This window comes from Conger conger, chromosome 17 (genome assembly GCF_963514075.1).
Source record: "Conger conger chromosome 17, fConCon1.1, whole genome shotgun sequence".
In the NCBI taxonomy this organism is placed as follows: Eukaryota; Metazoa; Chordata; class Actinopteri; order Anguilliformes; family Congridae; genus Conger; species Conger conger.
The window spans coordinates 8520658-8540807 of record NC_083776.1 but is presented as its reverse complement, the minus strand read 5'-3'; the positions used below and the strand labels follow the sequence as shown (position 1 = coordinate 8540807).

At 40.2% G+C, this 20150-nt stretch overlaps 1 protein-coding gene across 1 annotated transcript in view; it reads left to right on the top strand.

The window, feature by feature from the left end:
- The first annotated feature begins 19522 nt into the window (after nucleotides 1-19522).
- Nucleotides 19523-20150, top strand: part of epha6 (eph receptor A6) — a 221575-nt gene continuing 220947 nt past the window's right edge. The window contains exon 1 of the mRNA XM_061225681.1: nucleotides 19523-19655. Coding sequence (XP_061081665.1) covers nucleotides 19577-19655 — 79 coding nt within the window. The 5' untranslated portion in view covers nucleotides 19523-19576. The remainder of the gene's footprint in view (nucleotides 19656-20150) is intronic.

The following is a 20150-nucleotide window of genomic DNA, read 5'->3' as shown; positions in this document are numbered from 1 at the left end:
TTTAAAGTATTATTTTTGAGTGGCAGGTGAAGCAATGAGCAATAATATTCTTTATGAAAGTGAAAGCCCTCAGCACCAGGGGAATCTGGGACTCTGGTGACATATATTTTCGCAAGATTGATGGGAGTTCTTTAATAATTCTCGGCAGCAGTCCAGTAATTAGTTATCCTTTGCAAAGAGCCATACTTCTTTGTCAAGAGTGCAAATGTACAGTGAGTGATCTTTACTGAGTCATTAAATAACCAGAGAGCAGCACACCCGGGGCATGACCATCCCTGCAAGTGAAGCAAAGAAAAAAAAAAGGAAAAAAAAAGTTAAATATGTGATAATCGACTGTTGAGTCTGGAGCCAATTTGTCACTTTTTAATTCAAGCACACTTTCTGTTTGAAGTTAGAGGCTGTGTTTAATATGGGTGTATTTAAAGGAATACTTGTCTAAATGTGCAATTTCATGTGCCGGCCAAATGCCATCATCAAATGTCAAACCCCCCTGTAGAACTTTCACTCGATTCAGAAAATGTTTGTTTCGGCAGTTGAAATTGTCGTGTTAATTGTCACAAGTTTAAATACATGACAGGCCAATGCTCTCAGACCTGTGGATATCTCAGGTGAACATACGCTACAGTGTATAGATTAAATCTGTTAATCTGTTAAAATAATGTGTGTCTAATGAATATTATGAAGTAATTTGCTTTTAATACATCGGCAGCCCACGACACAGTTGTACACGTGATTGGCTAAAATCGAAATCTCACCAGTGTGGAAGAAGCAGTCTCCAAATGATTATAATTATAATTTCAAATGAATAAAAAATGCTTGTCATATCGGTTGTTTTCTTGAAGCATATTCTGCTACAAAATGATTGATTTTGATTGTGAAGGTGTTTTGATCCGATAAATTCCATTTTATGAATTTAGTGATTCGAAAGGTAAGTGATCAATAGTTAGATCCCTGGTCGGTGTCTAGGATGGTATAATCAAGGCAAACCTGCATGACCTCTAAAAAAAAAAAACCCTGCCTACAAAATAGTTTTAGGTAAACTTGTACCGGTAGAGATCATAATGAATGTATAAATAAATAAATAAATAAGTAAGTAAGTAAATAAATACCGGCTTTCAATCAGCAAAATAGTTTAGGATTGTTTCGACTCCAGACAAACGACCTCATCAGCAGGGTCTGAAAGGCCCATTGAGGCCCCGCTCCCGGCGGGGGGGCGGGGGGCGGGGGGCAGAATTGCGCTCGGCTCCTCCACGCGGTTCAATCAGACGCCTTTTGTGAGGTCCCCTCCAGTATAAACCGAACGGGCTCATTTGTCCGCGCGGTGACAGGATAAGGACCGCGCGGCGGTGACCTTTTCGTGGGCGAGGGAGGCAGCAGCTCAGGTAATAGGAGCGCGACGTATAAAGATGAACGAGTGACCAGCTGCTGCTCATAACGAGGGGGAAGCTGGAGATCCTGCTTCTATTAAACATGGAGAAGATTGCACCCAAAGCACACATTTCATCTCCCAGAACAAGATGCCGTAATTACACCCCCCCCCCATTAATGTTGCATAAAAGACTTCTAGTCCGTCCTTATTTTTTTTCTTTTTTTTCGTAATGCATTGTGTGCATGTTTTTTCGTGGACGACGCCGGCAGAGACGGCCCTAATGCAGGTCTCGTATGACCTCAGCTCTGATGTATCTCCCGGAGAGGTGTGGTCTGTGCCAGTAAATCACAGCGCTCTCGTAGGCCTTTCTCTCATTGTCAAACTCAAGTTGATCCACTCGCCTCTCCCCCCCCCCCCGCCGTCTCTCTTTATGTTTCTCCCTCCTCCTCTGTCTGTCTCTCTTCTCTCTCTGCTTCGTCTCCATGTCATCAATCTTTCAAAATCCTAATTCAACTCCCGATGTCAATATATCACACATATGTATGTAAATGTGTGTGTGTGTGTGTGTGTGTGTGTGTGTGTGTGTGCGTGTGAGATTGTATACTCGGAGGACCTTCAGATTATAAGAGAATAACAGGTTCGAATGTAAATTACATTTCTGGTAGCGGCGATATAAAGGACTTGTAAAGTCGTATATTTCCCTGGCTGGAGCAGATGTTGTGGGCCTCAGATTAATGAGACAGGTCCCCGGTGCAAATGGGACTGCTTTTCACCTGCGGACGTCAACGTCTTCCCAGGACCCGAGGTGATGAGTCACAGACAAAGAGCAAATATTCGCTCACTTTGCCTCTCTGGGAAATAAACGGATGATAAATTGAAGCTTTCGATACTGAACAGTGGCGGTAGAATCTTTCCTTTTTTAAATCAAGCCGTTTTGTTTAAAGACACAGTTTACTGCAGCCATAATGCGGTTTATTTTTGCTTTGTTTTTTTTTGTTTGTTTTGCCGATCAAGGCTATTCTGAACTAGAACTGGTGGCGACGGTGGGTAAAACCACAGCAGGGTGCCAGTGGAACTGCCTAATCATGTGCAAATGCAATACTGTAATAAACCTGTTTGTATCATCGTGGGCATACAACGAGGGAAGAGGCATTATCTGGTCTGCATATATATAGCACCTTTATCCAAAGCGCTGTACAATTCATGCACCAGTTCTTGCAAACTCGAGAGACTAGTGGCCGTGAAAATCCCAGATCAGCAGTTTCTGAGATACTCAAACTACCCTTTCTGCCACCAACAATCATTCCACGGTCAAAGTCACTTAGATAAAACATTTTCCCCATTCTGGTGGTTGATGTGAACATTAACTGAACTTCCTGACCTGCATCTACATGAATGTTTGCATTGCACTGCTGCCACACAAATGGCTGATTAGATAATCGCATGAATAAGTAGGTGTAATAAAGTGCTCGGTGAATGAATATTATCTGTATACCTAGCTGTATTCCGAAGTGGGCATGGCTTAAACCAGAAGTGGGTGGAATTCTGTCCAGTAGTTGCTTGAAATAGTCCCAACGTTTTGTATGATAATGTCTAGCCAATGTGATTGATTGATTGATTGATAATGACAATGAACCAAACCCCAGCAAATTTCTTCTTCTCAAACCTCTTTTACCGCTGCGCTGTATGCACTTTTTAGTCTCTAGTCACAAATGTGACATTTCATTGGTCGTGTTTGACCTAAAAAAGAGAAGGAAAGTTTTTTTAACAACAGCTGTAAAACGAATCTGCATTCCAATACTGCTTTAGAATGGGATACAATCTAGAAGGCTGGGAACCTCACGGTAAGATGGCTTTTGAGCCCACATGTGAAGACAGATAATGACTAAAAATGATTATACTCAATGGTGGCAGCACTCGGAATCTCTCATTTTTAATTTATTTTTGCTGAAGGACACAGTCATTCAATTTAGCTTTTCCTTTGTTCTACACTGAGCAAGGTAAACAAGACTCGTTTCACCAGTCTAGGAAATGTGTTTCACTTCATACAGAAATGTGCACAAACTACCAAAATTAATTTAAACGATAAGCTATTTCTTTCATAAACAAAATACAACTTTGTAATTAAGTGTGCCTATATTTTATTTTAAAAGGACAAAAGCCCTGGTTCCCCACAGGAGCTGTAATTTTAAATCTCTCCTCTCTCCTCCTAGTTCAGTTTGGCAAAATGGTTCCTATTACTCAAAGAGCCTACCTATTACAAACTGAAGATTCTCACATTATCAGTTGCAATGAGACTATTGATGTTGTGGGTAAAGCCAAAACAAGCAATTTCAATGCAAGTATATTACAGTGGAGCCAATCACCAATCTTCAACCCATTGCTTTTCCACAATTTCAGTTAAATCAGTCAGTGCTTTACAATATGTTTTTTTATTATAAATTTCACTTTTATTCATCAAGGTCAAGCAATTTTCAATCAGCCCTGCTGAAGATTCCTCTCCAAATTATTATTTTTTTTTTTTATATATACTATATATATACAGTACATATACATTATACACTAGCAGAGGAGCAGAACTCCATACCTGTTTGTTGAGGGTAGTTCAGACTCTACCTTTACCTGTGGGGCTGTGGGCCTGTGTGTCTGGAGCCTACATTGTTACCCATGGGGCTGTGGTTGGAGATGCTGCAGTGTTGCCCTTCACTACCAGGTCTCTGCGTCATAAGACAGCTCCCTGTGTTCATCTTGCTCGCTCACATAATCATAACAATAATAATAATAATAATGTACATTAGTGCCTTTTTTTGTTTTGTGCATTTGCTCATATTCAGTGCACTGTACAGAAGTTATGGCCATTAAATAATTATAATCAAATACAATTAAAATCCATAAACAATTACCTTTGACCTCACAAACCGCCATTTTGCCAACAATGTATCATACAGTGAAATCAAGAAATGCTGCACAGACATGGGACTACTGCGGCAGTACAAATTCCCTTCAGTCTTAGTGACCTTTCGGAATGATCAATACACACCAGTAAATAAAGTGGCATATACACAAACAACATGGAAGCACACAAGTAAAGGAATAAGTCAAGACCCAGTCATCATATACCGGTATGTCAGCATTACAAAGGCAACACAAATATTAAATCGGGATTCGAAAATGTGAACCAGCCTAATACTGTATGTATGGGTGGGGTATTCCACAAGGCACCACTGAAGAAAAGACTCCCCCAGGCTATGCATTTTAATAGTAGGCACAGTTAGTCTCCCAAGGGTTACAGAACCCTAAGGACCAGATCAGGGAGTAGCAGTAAAGGATCTATAATTATTACCATGTCTTACTGTGCTCTCTGCCTCTGCGTGTTGTTTGCTCATATTACTCAGGTGGATATGCTAATGTTCTCATATTTTAAGTCATTTTGGATAAGAGCGACTGAATTAATGTAATGTTACATAAGGTAGAATGCATTTTCACTTCATTCAGTCTTAACCTCAGTAAACATAGCTTTTGAAATGAAGAGAGTCTGGTGGTTGATAATGGTCTTTTTCAGCCTCTCTCTATGAATCAGCCAGGAAGTCTGCTAGATGGTCAGGATATTGAGATGGCAGAGATGCTGAATATTTTGAAATGATCTTTAAAAAGATCACACCGCTTTTTCTCTTTTCATACCGTAGTGCTCTGTGTCACTGTGTGACAGCAGGAATGTTAAAACCAACACTATGTTTACATCTAAAGTGACAAAAACCAGAAAATGCTCCCAGTGGGTGGTGCACATAATTCTTTCCCAGCAGATGTGATGTATCCCCCAATCACCCCCCTCCCTCCGCTTCGCGTATGACAGCCAGTACCCCAGGACCTCCAATCACGCCACTCCTGAACCCAGAGTCTCAGGAGGAGAAGTCACCGTCATCTCATTCTGCCATGCTGGGTACGTCTCCCCGCAGACCTCTCCCACTTCATCAATTTACCCAACAGAAACAAAACACAAACATCCAAGTTTCTTCACATCCATCATTTTTATTTTTTAAACGTTTTTTTTTTATAGAGTATTATATAATTACAACGCAGTGCATCAGCACGCATTAGCTCTTTTTCGCAGGGCGTGTTTGTACGCGCAGGAAAAGCTCCTGCCTTGCTCTAAATCTCTGTCGTTTTCTTCGCCTGTTATCGATCAATCACGTTTTTTAATGTAGATCTCATAAGAGAGGACTTGGCAGAGCGTGGTGCGTGGAGACAGGGAGGATTATAATGGATATGACATGAGAGGAAGAATAACGGTACATTTACTTTCCCAAACAAAGACCTACAGCCTTCTCTCCAGTCTCCGGAGCGATAACAAAAGCAACGAGACGTGTTCAAAGCAGACTATTCCGTGGACAGATAGATGCCAAATTTGAGGCAGTAACTACACAATGTAGTATAGTGTGGCATCATATACATTGTTAAAAGCTAAAGAAACCAAGAATTCGGGAGGATGGTGAAATAGTCTTGAAAATTACTTCCAAAGATTGAAATAATAAATAATATAAATAGTTTGTTATTTAGCAGACTTGATTAGACAAAGCAGGGGACAAAACAGCTACGTGAAATAACACTGGTGAATATAAACAGCTATCAGGTAAAATGACTCTGGCGTATATAAACAGTTTCCGAATTGAACTAGTGCAGTTGGCAGAATCAAGGCCTAGAAACAAATACAGCCTTCCACCATTAACCATGACCAGTGGTGCCCATTTGGTATATTTTTCCCCTCTCAAAAAAGAGAGCAGACATTTATTTAGAATTCACGCAGATAATTTGAAATTGGAGAGGGCAATGGATAGAGAAACCCTTGCCCTGGCATGGGTGACTCGAATGGCTTCAGAATTAGACACCAAACAGCCGGGGCAGACAACTCCAGTGCTGGAGGGCCGGTGTGTATGCAGGATTTTGCTACCACCAGTTAGTCTCAGTCAGCTAATTAGGCATACGCGCCATGTCCAATTCACTCGCAAATTAGACCACAATAAAATGCTACAAGACAAGAACATTTATCAGCTGCTGTTTATACCACGGAATATGGCTAAAAATGACAGATCATGTAAATGATTGGGGTAATTAAATAATTAAGAGCAGAAGTTACGTCCCTCATTGCCCATCCCTACAACAGTGGTTCCCAGCAGCGTTCCTGGGAATAATTTAATTCATTAATTAATGCTCCAGGTCAGAAATCATCAAATCTGGACCTTGAATCCAAATCCGGCCCTGGTTTTATTTTCTCCCTGGTAATTAGCTGAACAGTCAGTGCTACTGATTGGCCTGATTGTCTTCGGACCTCGCGGACCGTGATTTGATCATCCATGCTGCAGGTCTTCATTTCACCCATAATTGGGCACACCTGACTCTATAAATTAGCAGCTTCGCAAAATCTGTAGCTGTTAAATGAGATGTGCTTTGTCAGGGTAGGAGTGAAAACCTAAAGGACGGTAGATCTCCAGGAACAGGGTTGGGAACCACTGATCTATGGACTATGCCACACTTCTCACCCTCTCATTCGGTATCTTGCGTCACAGTGGACCACATGTATGACCACAAGATCAGTAGATGAAGCCTCATTCAGAGCTTCCTGTTGCTTTTTGAGGCTCCCTCGTCCTTGAGCACCACGACCAGAAGCAGCCTCACCTACAGGACTGCACCGTGGATGGGGATTGGTGATCAGCACAGCTGTTGTATTGCCTGTTCATCAGACCCGTTTCGCCAGGAAAGGTTTGTCGTACCCTTCTCTAAGCCCTCTGACCGACAGTGCGACTGCTGCTATGGGTTCTCATTTAACCTGCTCGAGTTTGAAAAAGATTACTTTGAGTTTTGTTTTGTTCCGGAAGCTATCGGTTTGGATATGTTTGTTTTATTTTAGTTTGCAGCCTAATGAGGGGAACATAATGGTGATGGGCTAATTTACCATCTTTTTCTCGGCCATCGTTTTTGTCCAGTCACCACCTGGCACGGCGTCCATACCTGAAACTGCAGCAGATGGGGTCTTTACTTTAGATTCTCATAATGAGAATCCCTGATTTCGATATGATGAGCTACATCAATCCTACACTCATTTGGCCTGTGGCCAAAGGTACAGCTTTTTTTGTTTTAAGTTTAAAAAGTTTTATTTTTATTTTTAGGGACCTGCGGATAACAGACTGGCTGATGGCCTGAGGGTCTAGCACAGCGGTTCAAAACCTTGGGTCCAGCCACGGCTGCAGTCCCAGAATTATTCACAAGCTATTAACTTTTCCTAATTTGGTGCTTTTCATGTTCAGAGAGATTATTTACCCTCTTAAACTACACGGCTATGCATGACATGAAGAATAAAAATCCCATGTTTACATTGTGCTCCTAAATTAATCATAAGCCCCTAATTTGGTTGTTGTACACACATTTAAGTTCTCTCATATTTTGTTCCTTAAATTCATTAACATGATGCAGGTTTGGCTAATTTGCTTTGTATCTGAATTCCACATTATCTATAAATGTTTTGTTTTAGTGGCCATGTGTCCACATTTCCACCAATTGGGAGCACCCCAACATTTAATTGGGGCGACATGGCTCAGGCAGTAAGAGTAGTTGTCTGGCAGTCCGAGGGTTGCCGGCTCGATCCCCCGCCCGGGCTGTGTCAAAGTGTCCCTGAGCAAGACACCTAACCCCCAAATGCTTCTGACGAGCTGGTCGGCGCCTTGCATGGCAGCCAATCGCTGTCGGTGTGTGTGTATGAATGGGTGTACAGCACTTTGGATAAAGGTGCTATATAAATGCCAACCATTTACCATTTAATTTGATCAAATAAATAATGTTACCTCTCTGTAATTGTTTTTATGTCTATGTAATAAGGACAATGTGAACAACTTTTATTGTACATGGCAGGCATAGTTAATTTTCATGTGGCTTAAAAGTGTACATATTCCCACTAGACATGAACAACACCTACTTAAGGAAAATTTACAGTTTAACTCTGCAATTGCATTGTGGCAGGAACAAAAACCAGCATTCACAAGTGGTCCCCATGACTGAGGTTAGGAACCACTGATCTAACAGGATTATATTGAATAACCTTTCAAGTATAATAGCTGTTGTCTTGAAGTTTGTTCTGAATTTTATTGGGAGGCCGTATTCCACGTATGTTTAATCGAATACAATATTTTGATGTTTTAATGACAATCCAGCAATATTCTAGGCTGGCAATATCAACTCCATCTCTTGCTGGCCACAGTGTCTGCAGGCATGTTCTCCTGTGTGCTACACCACCTGATTTTTCGCTAATTATGTTACCTGATTGGCTTTGATAATAAGCCAATTGGTGAAATCAGGTGGTGTAGCACACAGTTCGGCAGCCTGTAGCGTAGTGGTTAAGGTACATGACTGGGACCCGCAAGGTTGGTGGTTCGATCCCCAGTGTAGCCATAATAAGATCTGCACAGCCATTGGGCCCTTGAGCAAGGCCCTTAACCCTGCATAGCTCCAGGAGAGGATTGTCTCCTGCTTAGTCTAATCCACTGTACGTCGCTCTGGATTAGAGAGTCTAATGTAATGTAACAGTTGAAGCAGACGCCGCGGCCCGCAGGACAAGGAGTTGAGTAGCTGATCTAGCCTCATGGACAAACACAAAAAACTCCTGCAAGAAAAGTTGTAGGAAAGTTCAAGTTAAAGTTAACCCTGTTCCGCTGCATTTTCCTCAATAAGAAAACTCAAACCTATGAGAAAATGCTGCCAAACTGTCAACTTCATAAGTCAACCTCTGTGGAAAATTTCCCTTGAGATGAACCATACAATAAGGTGTCTGTACTGTGCCCATGCGGTATGTCACACCCTTTAAAAAAACTGAATTACATACAGCAAACATACAGTAGAAATGAGAAGCCCATTATTTCCATTCGCTTCTCAAAGAGAACAAGGGGAAAACAAAGATTGTCTTGGCCACTGACTGACGACAGTGTGTCGTTTGACTGTGTAGTCATTTGTATGCTGTGCTGTACAGTGCAGTTTGGCAGCACATCGGCATGTGTGACACATCCTGGATGTTACGATCACAGCAGATTCTCCTTCAGCACTCCGTCTTTCTGTCACAGCGCCGTGATGAATTAATCCTGCTTTACAGGCCATTAATCCACTAATTTGTTTATATTTCAGATACAAGTTTGAGAGAATCTGTCAAGTGGCTCTGAGAGGCAGGAGTTGTTTGATTAGTTGTTCCTCAGATTATGAAGGCTCTTGGTGTAATGATTGGCGGTTGGGTTTAAGTCATTCTTTTTAAGCACTGTTGCTTAAATAGTTGCAAAATGTAAAACATTCTATGTATAATTTACCGAAGGCAAAGCTTCCAGTGAAGTACTCTAAAATGACAAATAATGTAAACGTAAATGCAGTAATATGCTGTAAATGCAATATGCTGTAATCATTAGAGACTTAAAAAATGAAGACCACAAACACAAGTACATCATCACAGGGGCATGCCACTGGGGGTGGGGGTTTGGGGGAATGCAGCCAAGCCAATTACTTTCCCCCACATGGAGCCCACTGGTTTGAGTGCTAGAAAACTGCTGCTGGAATCTGAACTTGCAATCAAGTCATGGCAATGAGAATATTCCGCTGGGCCACTGGGGCCCTAACCGTTGAAGTGCCCGCCATAGAAAATTAGTCTTGGCCTGTCTGGCAGTGCAAGGCACCTTTTAAACATCGGCTGCTGTGGCCAACACCTGCAACAGGCAATAACCGCAGAATAAAACTACACAAGTTTTTGCAAATGACTCTCCATTCCAGCAATATTTAATGATTCATATAACTCTCATAATTATACATTATCCTGTATAATTTCCTTCACATTGTTCTGTTTCACCCACTTGCATGTCTATTTTTAAGAAATACTGACCAGGTTTTTAGGAGTGCAAAATAAAGGTGTGCAGCTATGTTTGCAGTATATAAAAACGCAGAACTTATATTGTCTTGTAAAATGAGAATCTCTCTTCTCCTGAGTGTGCCATCAGGAGTACATAAGCTGTGATGTGCTCCTCCCTTCCACCTTATGGAAAGGAGAGAGAGCACACTTAATTCTTTATTTTTTCCAGAAATAAGTTGGATCTCGGAGCACAGTTTTACATGCAGACATTTTGGCATGTTTTCTATCCAACAGAAACTACTGTAATGGAAGGAAATGACTGACCCAGATAATTAATAAAGCACCTAAGGCTTCTGCTTAACTTGAAGTTTTAAGGAAAATGTCCACTCTTCTCTAAATGAATCACATAATGTTTTCCCAAGACATACTGTGCACAACATAGCTCTTGGTAAAGCATAGGCCATTTGGAAGGCGCCTTTTTAAATTTGTATGTCCGACTCGTTTTCTTGTTCCTCCCTTTAACTGACCAATGTAATATATTGGCACGTCCCCAAATTGACCCATGGTTTCTTAAATGGCTATTTCTGCAGTTAGTCACTGAAATGGTGTATCCCCCCTCCCTCTGAACTTGGTGGCCGTTTGTGTGTCCCCCTGAAGGGTCTGCATGAAGAAATGCTTCCCCTGCCCCTCCTCCCTCCATTTTGTGTGTATTGTACATAAAGTATTTTGTATGGATGCTGCAGCTCTCCAGTCACCTCCTGTTTTAAAGTGGGAGGTGTGAAATGGTAGTGTGTCTCCGAAGTGCGCCAGCACACAAATTTTGACAGCATGTACATCTGTGTTGCATTACAAACAGGCGATGTTTGTGATTTGCATTCTGTAGTCTCCTGAACTCCTTAACCATGTCTGATCTTTCATTTCTCTAAGGTCAACATGCATTAGTTATTGGAATAACAACGTCTTGCAGACCAGCTAACTGCTACACTAAATGGTCTCTTTGATTAATATCATGTTTTTAACGTTAAATAAAGTCGAGTTTAGAGATGGTGCTTAGTTCAGACATTGGCATGGAGGATATTTCTTCTGTTATAATCCCTTAAATGGCAGTCTCTGCAAGCAAAATTGCAGGAGCAGTGGTAATGAGGACAGATGCAGATGACTGAAGACCAAAGCATCCTATTAAATACTGTGACCTGAAAATATTTTGTTTACATAATCTATCATTTTGGATGAATTGCACTGAAAGTATCATAGGGGAAACATTACCATATAGATTGCCACGTGTCCTTCAGTCCCCAAAAGATCGTTCTCTTTAATTTAATTTTCCATTTTTTGCAAGCTGTTGAATAACATCTTTCCAAATGGGACAAACACTACAAGGAAACCTGCCAACGGAATGTACATTTGACCATTACTGTATGCCAAAACGAATCATCAAGTTTTAGTGCCAAATCTAATGTCAACACGTTTATGAAAACAAAATATCACTCATTTCTGATCTTCTGGACCAGATTGAAAACTATCCATTTTGTCAGGCAATCAGTGTTTGCAAGTAGGTTGGATATAAACTTCAAATAAATAAAATAAATAAAAACTTGTTTTCAACATTTGTAACTTATAATTAGTTTGATTTTAGAAATGTGTACTTTCACTATATTTGTGTGGTGCTATTATATAGTAATGTGTGTCAGTGCTAGGTTCATTTATGTTTTCATAGACGGATGAAGATTCAAGCAACTTTTTCAGAAAGGCAACTGGAAGACAAAGCCTGCCATTTAATCAGCACTGCTGCTCTTGACCTGATGAAAACCATCCATTCCATCAGGCAATCGGCATCCGCAAGTAGATGTCGACAAATACAAATCTCCAATGCGCAGAAAGCAATGGTCCGCCTGGCTGTCTGCAGCCCACTTACACAATGTTAGTCCGCGACTCTTATCCGCAAAGTACCCCCATTCCTTCATTACCGAACAATGCGCTCGCGGCTACTCGGGGGTTCGTTGAAACGGAAGACATTTTGCAGAAATGAGATCTACTGTATTTGCTCTCTTCATTCTCCTCGGTATCGCCCAGGCCTCAGATTAAAATCCACGCCCCATTAGGCATGGAGTGGGAGGCGCGGAGGCTCCGCGGGAGGAATGGGAGGTGTCGGGATCGCTTTGTCCTGGAGAGGGGAGGCTCATCTCTGCCACCGGCTCACAATCACTTTTTAATGATTTCACGCCGCTTCATTAGCGAAGCAGACGCCAGAGACGCTTTTATTACAGTAATCATACATAATATGTACGGGGGTCCAGTGGAGCCCAGCTGGGGGCAGGCAGAGAAGGGCTGCCTTAACACACTCGCCACCTTAGTGTACGCTTAACTTAATTAAAGCACACATGACCTTAAAGCACCGACTGCCGATAAAGTGCAGATCACCATAAAGGCACGCGTCGTTTCAAAAGCGCTCATTACCTTAAAGCACCCACTGCCATAAAGCGCTCTCTACCTTAAAGCACAGCCTACCTTAAAGCACACATGAACTTTTCACACTAGCACACGGGCTAACGTAAACGCACTTTACCGACTAGCATGGCACATATTACCATAAGAGCACCCTAGTTCAAAAGTGCACATTAGCTTAGCTAGCTACTATAAAAATGTAGAGCACCTTAAAGCACATGCTACCTTTTAGTGCACACCATCATAAAAACATTCCGGACCAAAGAGGGACAGAGGTCATATCTTGACATGCACATGGTCAAATATTGCTAACATGCCAGAGCAAAAATTGAGTATGAACTGATTTAGATATCATAAATTAAATAGAAGAAAAAAAAAGCTGAGAACCATTTTTTTTTTTTTTAAGCTTTGTTCACAATTAATTATTCCATAAATGTTGAATATGCCCGGTTTCTTTCATTTTATGGAGAACATGCAAACATTGGGAGTAACTTTCTTTCTTTTTTCATTTAAGAAAACAGAGCTGTTACTTTTGAAACTGGTCAAAGGCGAAGTGAAGACTATCTTCTGTCAGGGGAAATCTGGCAGATTTTAAAGAAGTGGCAGCGTAGACACATTATCAGCTTCAAAGGCTGACGGCTTTATAAACGCGCTTCCATTTACAAGCAGGAGCCCACATGCACTGCGCCAACATTGTTCTGTGCAGTCACAATGTCTGCTGGTGATGAGAGCGACTTGAAAACCTCTCTGTAATACAAAGTCCTCTGATTGAAAAAAAAAAAATGGATTTTGCTCACCAACCGCAATGCCCCACGCTGCACATTCTGAAGAATTCTGCCATTGTTCCGTATGCAAAATGAGGAGAAGGTCTTGATTAAATAAAAATGTGTCCTTTAAGGCCCTGTGCCAATATTTTCTGCCATTCAAAACATTCGTTAAGCCGCAAGATGATTTATACTTTCCTGCAAAATTATTAATATGAAGATGTATCTGGGAAGTTCACTTCAAGTTCAGGGTCAGACTCCTGATTGGTTAGAATGTAAATACCTTGTTAATTGCCCAATCATGACCCACAAATGACTAGTATTTACTTGAAAGCTAAACTCCTTTAACTTAGGAAAATAGGCTTAATATCATGATCTTTATTTTTAATATTCTTTCTACGTGATGACTTTAAATTGAAATTAATTAGAGAACCATGTTTGTATTTAAAGAAAGTGAATGTTTTATGAACATAAAAATATATACTATGACGGTTAGAGACAATTTGCCCCTTGTACGCTTGTCATTGCCTGCTGCCTAGAGGGCATCTAGTACCGCACCAAGCCTCTGAACACCCCAAGGGCCCCTGTTTCTGCTACATGACCTAGAAAGCTATTTAATGCATTGAAAATTCTCTTTTAAAAATAAATGAAAATTTCTAAAAAACTGAAGCCATTTCCACAAATGACCCCTTTTTGTATTCTTTATCTTTTATGAATTTAGAAAACCTGTCAAATCTTCCCCCTCTGAAATGTTAAGCCTAGGTCAAACTGTGACTTGCATTCAAAAACTCAAAAACTACTCGCCATGTTTTTATTTTATTTATGAAACTACCAATTTCACATATGTTTTTTAATCTGTGAAATTAAGTAAATATTGTCTCAAGGGAAAAAACAGCATTGTTCAGTTAGATTTTTACATGCATATACAGTATATTCTGCAACTACAAGCAGCCCTGAGGGAAATTACAGCCTGGATTCTAGATTGTGAGATTTGGTGCTCAAAATATCATCAAGCTTAAAGAAGATGTCCTAAAACATATTCCAAGTCTACCTGTGCCACTGAGATATGTTTCAGAATCTAGGGATACTGACTTCAAAAAATATGATGGGATTATTTAGACTTCCATCTACTACCCATTTCTAATACGTAGCAGTTTCTCTAGAATTAAGGAAATCTGCCCCCAATATGAAGTAGTTTCTTCATATTTTTTTACTGAAACCTTGAGGTTCACTAAGTGCAAGTCTGTAGTAGATATGCCTCTGTCAGATCTCCTTAAAGTGTAATGGTTTAATGCAGGCAATGCAATGGCAGGCAATATTTTAGAATATGGACTGCAAGAGAGCAGTTTTTCATCACCTATGATTGCTCTATATGATACAATGAAAGGGAAAAAAATCTGTGCCGTGTTGCACAGCACACCTCTGCACCTCTAGGCCTTTTAACTCTTTAGGGCTTTAGGTGTGTCATCTCAAGTAAACTGTCTATTGCACATATTGCACCTTTGTGCAAATTGCTTTGTTGATGTACACACACACAACTTATATTTTGAGAGCCCAAGGTTTTCTTGATGTACAGTATACAGTGCACTGTCCCTAAATGCATTGAAGTATGAAAGTTTAATGGCCCCATGCAATAGCACAGCAACAGAGTCTCACATTGGAATCAAACTGCCAATCTCATGGCAGGGTGTCAAATCCGATCTTCTAATCTGAAAACGTGTGAACAACACAGTGTCTCAGACAGCTGGGAGAGTCATTACGTTTACAGTACCTGTTTTTGGTGATATCTATTTCCATCCCATCTTTAATAATAATAGTCAGCAGCTGTATTTGTATAGCACCCATCAGTGTATGCCAATGAAGTGGTTCACACCTCATATAGAAAATATAGAAAATACACAGAGTAAATTACAGAAGAGATTTGCAGGCGCTTAGGCAATAAAAGCAGCACTGTAAAAAGTTTTAAGGAGGGACTTCATTCTAGACTCCAGGACCTCTAGAATAGCAAATTCCCAGTCTCCTTTTGTTTTTAATCTAGACTTTGGAATGGTTAGAAGTGTTTTGTCTGAGAATCTCAGGTTACACTTTGGCACACAAGGGGTGAGTTCTGTGGTTCTTAATTGTATGACCTTGGCCATGGCTAGCAAGATTAGTGCAGTCAGATATGTTGGTTACTGGAAGTCAGTATAAATAATCCATAGTGTAATATGGCACATTTTTTGGTGCCCGTTAAAAAGCTGAATGCAGAATTTTATAAAAAAAATGATGGAGGAATTTCTGGTTGAGAAGGGTTTACCAGTAGTTAAAATAATCAAGGTAAGAGGAAGTAAAAACAGGAACTTCTCCAAATCTGTGACAGACATGCTTTAAATTGGAGGCCAGTGGACCAATCTCATTTTGAATTATGTCTAATGGATTAATTACAAAGAACAACACCCTACTATGAGACAATGTATATGTCAATTGCTGTAAATCTCGAACTACATTTCTAAATGTGAAGCATCAGATAATTGATATTAATATGCCTGGCACTACAAATGCCCAAAAATGACCCAGTAATGTTTTGACCCTTGCTGGCGCTATTGAGACTGGTGTCAGATGAAGAGTCGTAACGCCAACATAATGAAACTTTTCCGCACGTGGGATCACTGGGGAAACTTTCATCCTACAGCTGTTCTGCACCTGTCTACGTTTTTTGGATGTGCATGTTTTTTGCTGTCCTTACAAAACTGTAAAATGCAATTTGGAAATTTTGTTTACACGGCAAAAATATTTTTATTTTCTTATTTATTTAATGGGGATGTGTAGGGGGCTCCATAAAAGCTTGTCCACAGCAGTCTGCCCTTTGGACTTGGATGAAAATCTATTAAGTGGATCCAACCAATGTTGATTTATTTACTGTGACTAATTCAGCATATCCATACAATTCTGTTGATTGACTGAATTCATTTAACCCCTTAATGCAAAAAAACATTCTCTGGAGGAATTATCATTGTCTGTTTCGCAAAAGTACTTGTCCATAGAAATGCTATTAAATGCATTTTTGTATAGGCTCTCTTGAACACGATGAGCACAAGTACAACCGTCTCTGAATAGTATTTGTAATTTAATTGCAGAGAAAATGCATTACCCCCACCCGTGTGTAAGAAAATTCAGTATAGCTTCAGCTCATCAGAGAGCCGACAATAGGAATGGTGTAGAAATGACGACTAAGAAGCATTTTAGCTAATGACATTACGTTTCCAACAGCTTGCATATAAAAACACTGTTGCAATTCTGCAAAAGCGTTTTTATCCCAGAGTTTTACAACAACAAAAAATATTTTGCGATGCCTACATATAAATAGAGGACTTTCTTTGGGGATGTTCCTTGGAATCTCTCGTCTGAGTGAATATTTCTGAGGAAGATGGTGAACACCATTGACAGCACAACAAAGGGCATTTTCAGTGACACATTTTATATGGGTGAGCATCTAAATACATTCCCAAAATATTTTGTTATTTTATTCAGTGTGCTTATAAATAAGGAGCCAGCTTAGTAAATGGCATGTGAAATTATGGAATGTGTCTGACTTGTTGATGGGGGTCGGGTATTTGACAAACACTTCAATCAATGGACCTCGGTGAATATATTGGTATACAAGATGGTGTTACTGTGATTATTGTACTTATTTTTGCTGTATTGTATTGTACTGGGTGGGATAGCTGCAAGGAGGGGGAGTTTGGGACAGAGAGCAAGGGGAGGGTGACAGGCCAGGGAAGTCCAAACACTTTTTTTCAGGATAAGAAGTGTTGTATAGTTTAGTAAGCAAAATGCAGCATTTTACACTTCATAAAACTCATAATATCATTTTGTTTCCATGTGTCATTTTGGAGTGTCCAAATGTCCTTCTTGGAAAACTGCCTAGACATAGATTAGGAAAAAAAACAAAGCAGAATGCAATTTTTTGTTGATATTGTCCTCAAATTTGAAAGGGGATTTGTCCACTGTTGTAATTTGGCACCATTGTGTTTCTAAGTGCACAAGCCACAGCTACAATAATCTATCTCCAGTCAAAAACAGAAAATCTTTAAAGTGAGGGAAAAAAATTACTTTCACGGTGTTTGAGCTTCTGTAACTTTGTTTTAGTAATATTTGGAGTAATTCCGATTCTTGGTAAACAAACCCAAAATCTTTTAGAAGAGACCAGGATTATGCCTGTAGTCAAAAGGGTTCAAGAATAGTAACTATTTTATTTTGGGTATGTGATTTCTAAACTTCAAGAAAAGGGTGATTACTTAAGGGGTTAAGGCGGGTCCTATTTTCCTCTTGTCTAACACTGACAGCAGCTCTTTGGAGAAATTTCAGAGTAGGAATATTTTTTGGGACATTTCAGTTTGATAGTTTCCAGATTACAATTAAAGGCTAATAGACTTCCTAATTTATTTCCCCAAAATTAATTTCACGAGACTGCATGCTAGATAATTACCTTATGTATTGAAAATATAAATATTCTGAATTAATATGATATTCTGAATTTGGGAAATAAAAGCAAGAAAGCTGTACCATTGTTAACAGCTCTTTTTTTTTTTTGCTAAAAAGGAGAACTGCATTGCTGAAATCAATTATATACAACACAAAGACTGCTTAGGGCTGCTTTAGACTAATATTGATGTGGCATAATGGACCATGACACTGAGGAAAACAAACTAATGCATACAATTCAAAATCACCTTGTAATGCATTGGCATAGATGACTGTTTGATGCTGTGATTTTTCGTGTAAATATGTCAATATAATTGCATTAACATCGGCTAATAATACAGGCTGCAGCATTAAGATGTCATTTGACTACTACAATACTTATCTGAAGGACGGGACCATCGAGACATTGGCATCAATTTGTCACAATTTCACATCTGATGAAATTGGGTTTATTCCTAAATGTAAATATTATGTTTATGCTACAAACGTTCTTCAGATTTAGTTGTCTTCATATTCGAATGACCTAGTATTATTTTGGTTGGACTCTTCTTTAATTTAATGAAAGTTTATTGTAAACAATGCAACTTGAACATGTCAGCCTTTAATAAAGCACGTTTTATTTTATTTTATTTTTTTATTTTTTATACTTATGTCTCAAATTCTATCTAAACATTGATTAACTTAATTTCCAGGAACACATGATTCTTGTTGGAAAGCGATATTCACAAAGCCGTTAATACTGTACGTTATTGTCTTTATTTCCTTGACAGATCAGTCACAATCAGATTACACAAAGATCGTTGTTACGGAGGAAACTAAACGTCTGCTATTTATCTCGCATGACATGATCGGGACTTACCTGCGATATGAAAAGATTCCCTGAGAATCCAAGAGTTTCCGGGATTGCATTGTTGAGTTCGTGTAAACCTCTGCTTCGGAGTGGGCGCCGCGACATTCTATTTGAGGACACCTTTGTCTTGTCAGCTAACCCCCTCTAGCGCCGGGCTGTCGGTACAGTATGTTGCGCGCTGTCCCCGAGACGCTCCCGTCATTTGCTGCATGCAGGTTGGGACGGAGATGCGCTGCTCAACAGACACAGGTTACCAGCGATTCGTTCTACCGGTTCGGAGCTCACAGGCGTCCCTCCTAGCTGCGTCCGTATGCAGTCTCTCGGCGCTGAAGCCCAAGCGGACTGAAAATAGCGACCTCGCGCCTTCTTTTGAAGGAAACATGGGGATATCAACTGTATATAACCATAACGTGGATTAAAACGGAGACCTAGACAAGAATCCAAAACCTTATTTTAGTTGTGTGGTGTGGGCAAAGTTGCGCTGAACAATAGGGGTCTATTCCACCCTGCATTTCCACCATTACATTAATTTGTACAAATATCTGTGGGCTGTCTTCGCACAATTTAATACTGCACTCTCATGACAACTTTATGATTAACGTTCCGACCGCTTACAGTGCGATGGACTTTATCAGTACGGCTTTCTGTCAGTTTGTGCGTGAGAAGAGTGCTTTTGAGACGGGAATGAAGGGGTCTCTTTTTTGGTTTTAAACGTTTGGAAGGATTAAAATAAACATTTTTGAGGAAATACACTTGGATACCGCTACCCTTTATGGTCGGACGGTTACAGGCAATCCAGTGGGTTTTTAGACATGAGTTTTAGGATGAAATTCTCCCTCATTGTACTACTGCTAAGGGCTCTCTTCACGGAATCCAGCCACAGTAATCAGGGTAAGACTCCCTCATCCTCGGAAATTGTTCAGTTGATTTCTGTAAGCCAGTCATATCCAGAAATAATCTACGTATCGTTGCAGGTAAAGTTTAGCAACCCTATAATTCAGCCAATGTTACATAGCTATTATTCAAGTTGCATACATTATCGCATCACCTCGTTCCCTTTTAACGGTTCGCATTTAAACTTTGAAGCTGGTTATGCAGACAGTGACATGCATAGTGTCACATTTGTACTGTTTATTCATTATTGGTATATTCTGTTCGCGTGTTTTTCTTCCTCGTGAGCTATAGCTCAGGTGCGCGCATTTGCCACTGTTTACCTGAGCGTATAGTTTCCATATTGTCATACCGGTATTTGCGTGCGTCCTTGCGCGTTCCAGACACCTTGGTCAGTTACCTACATTCGCACGCACGCGTTTTTGTAAAGCTCTGAATACAAGATGATATTCGCTGACATCAGTAGCCGAAATTGACATGTCTTGGCAACCTTGC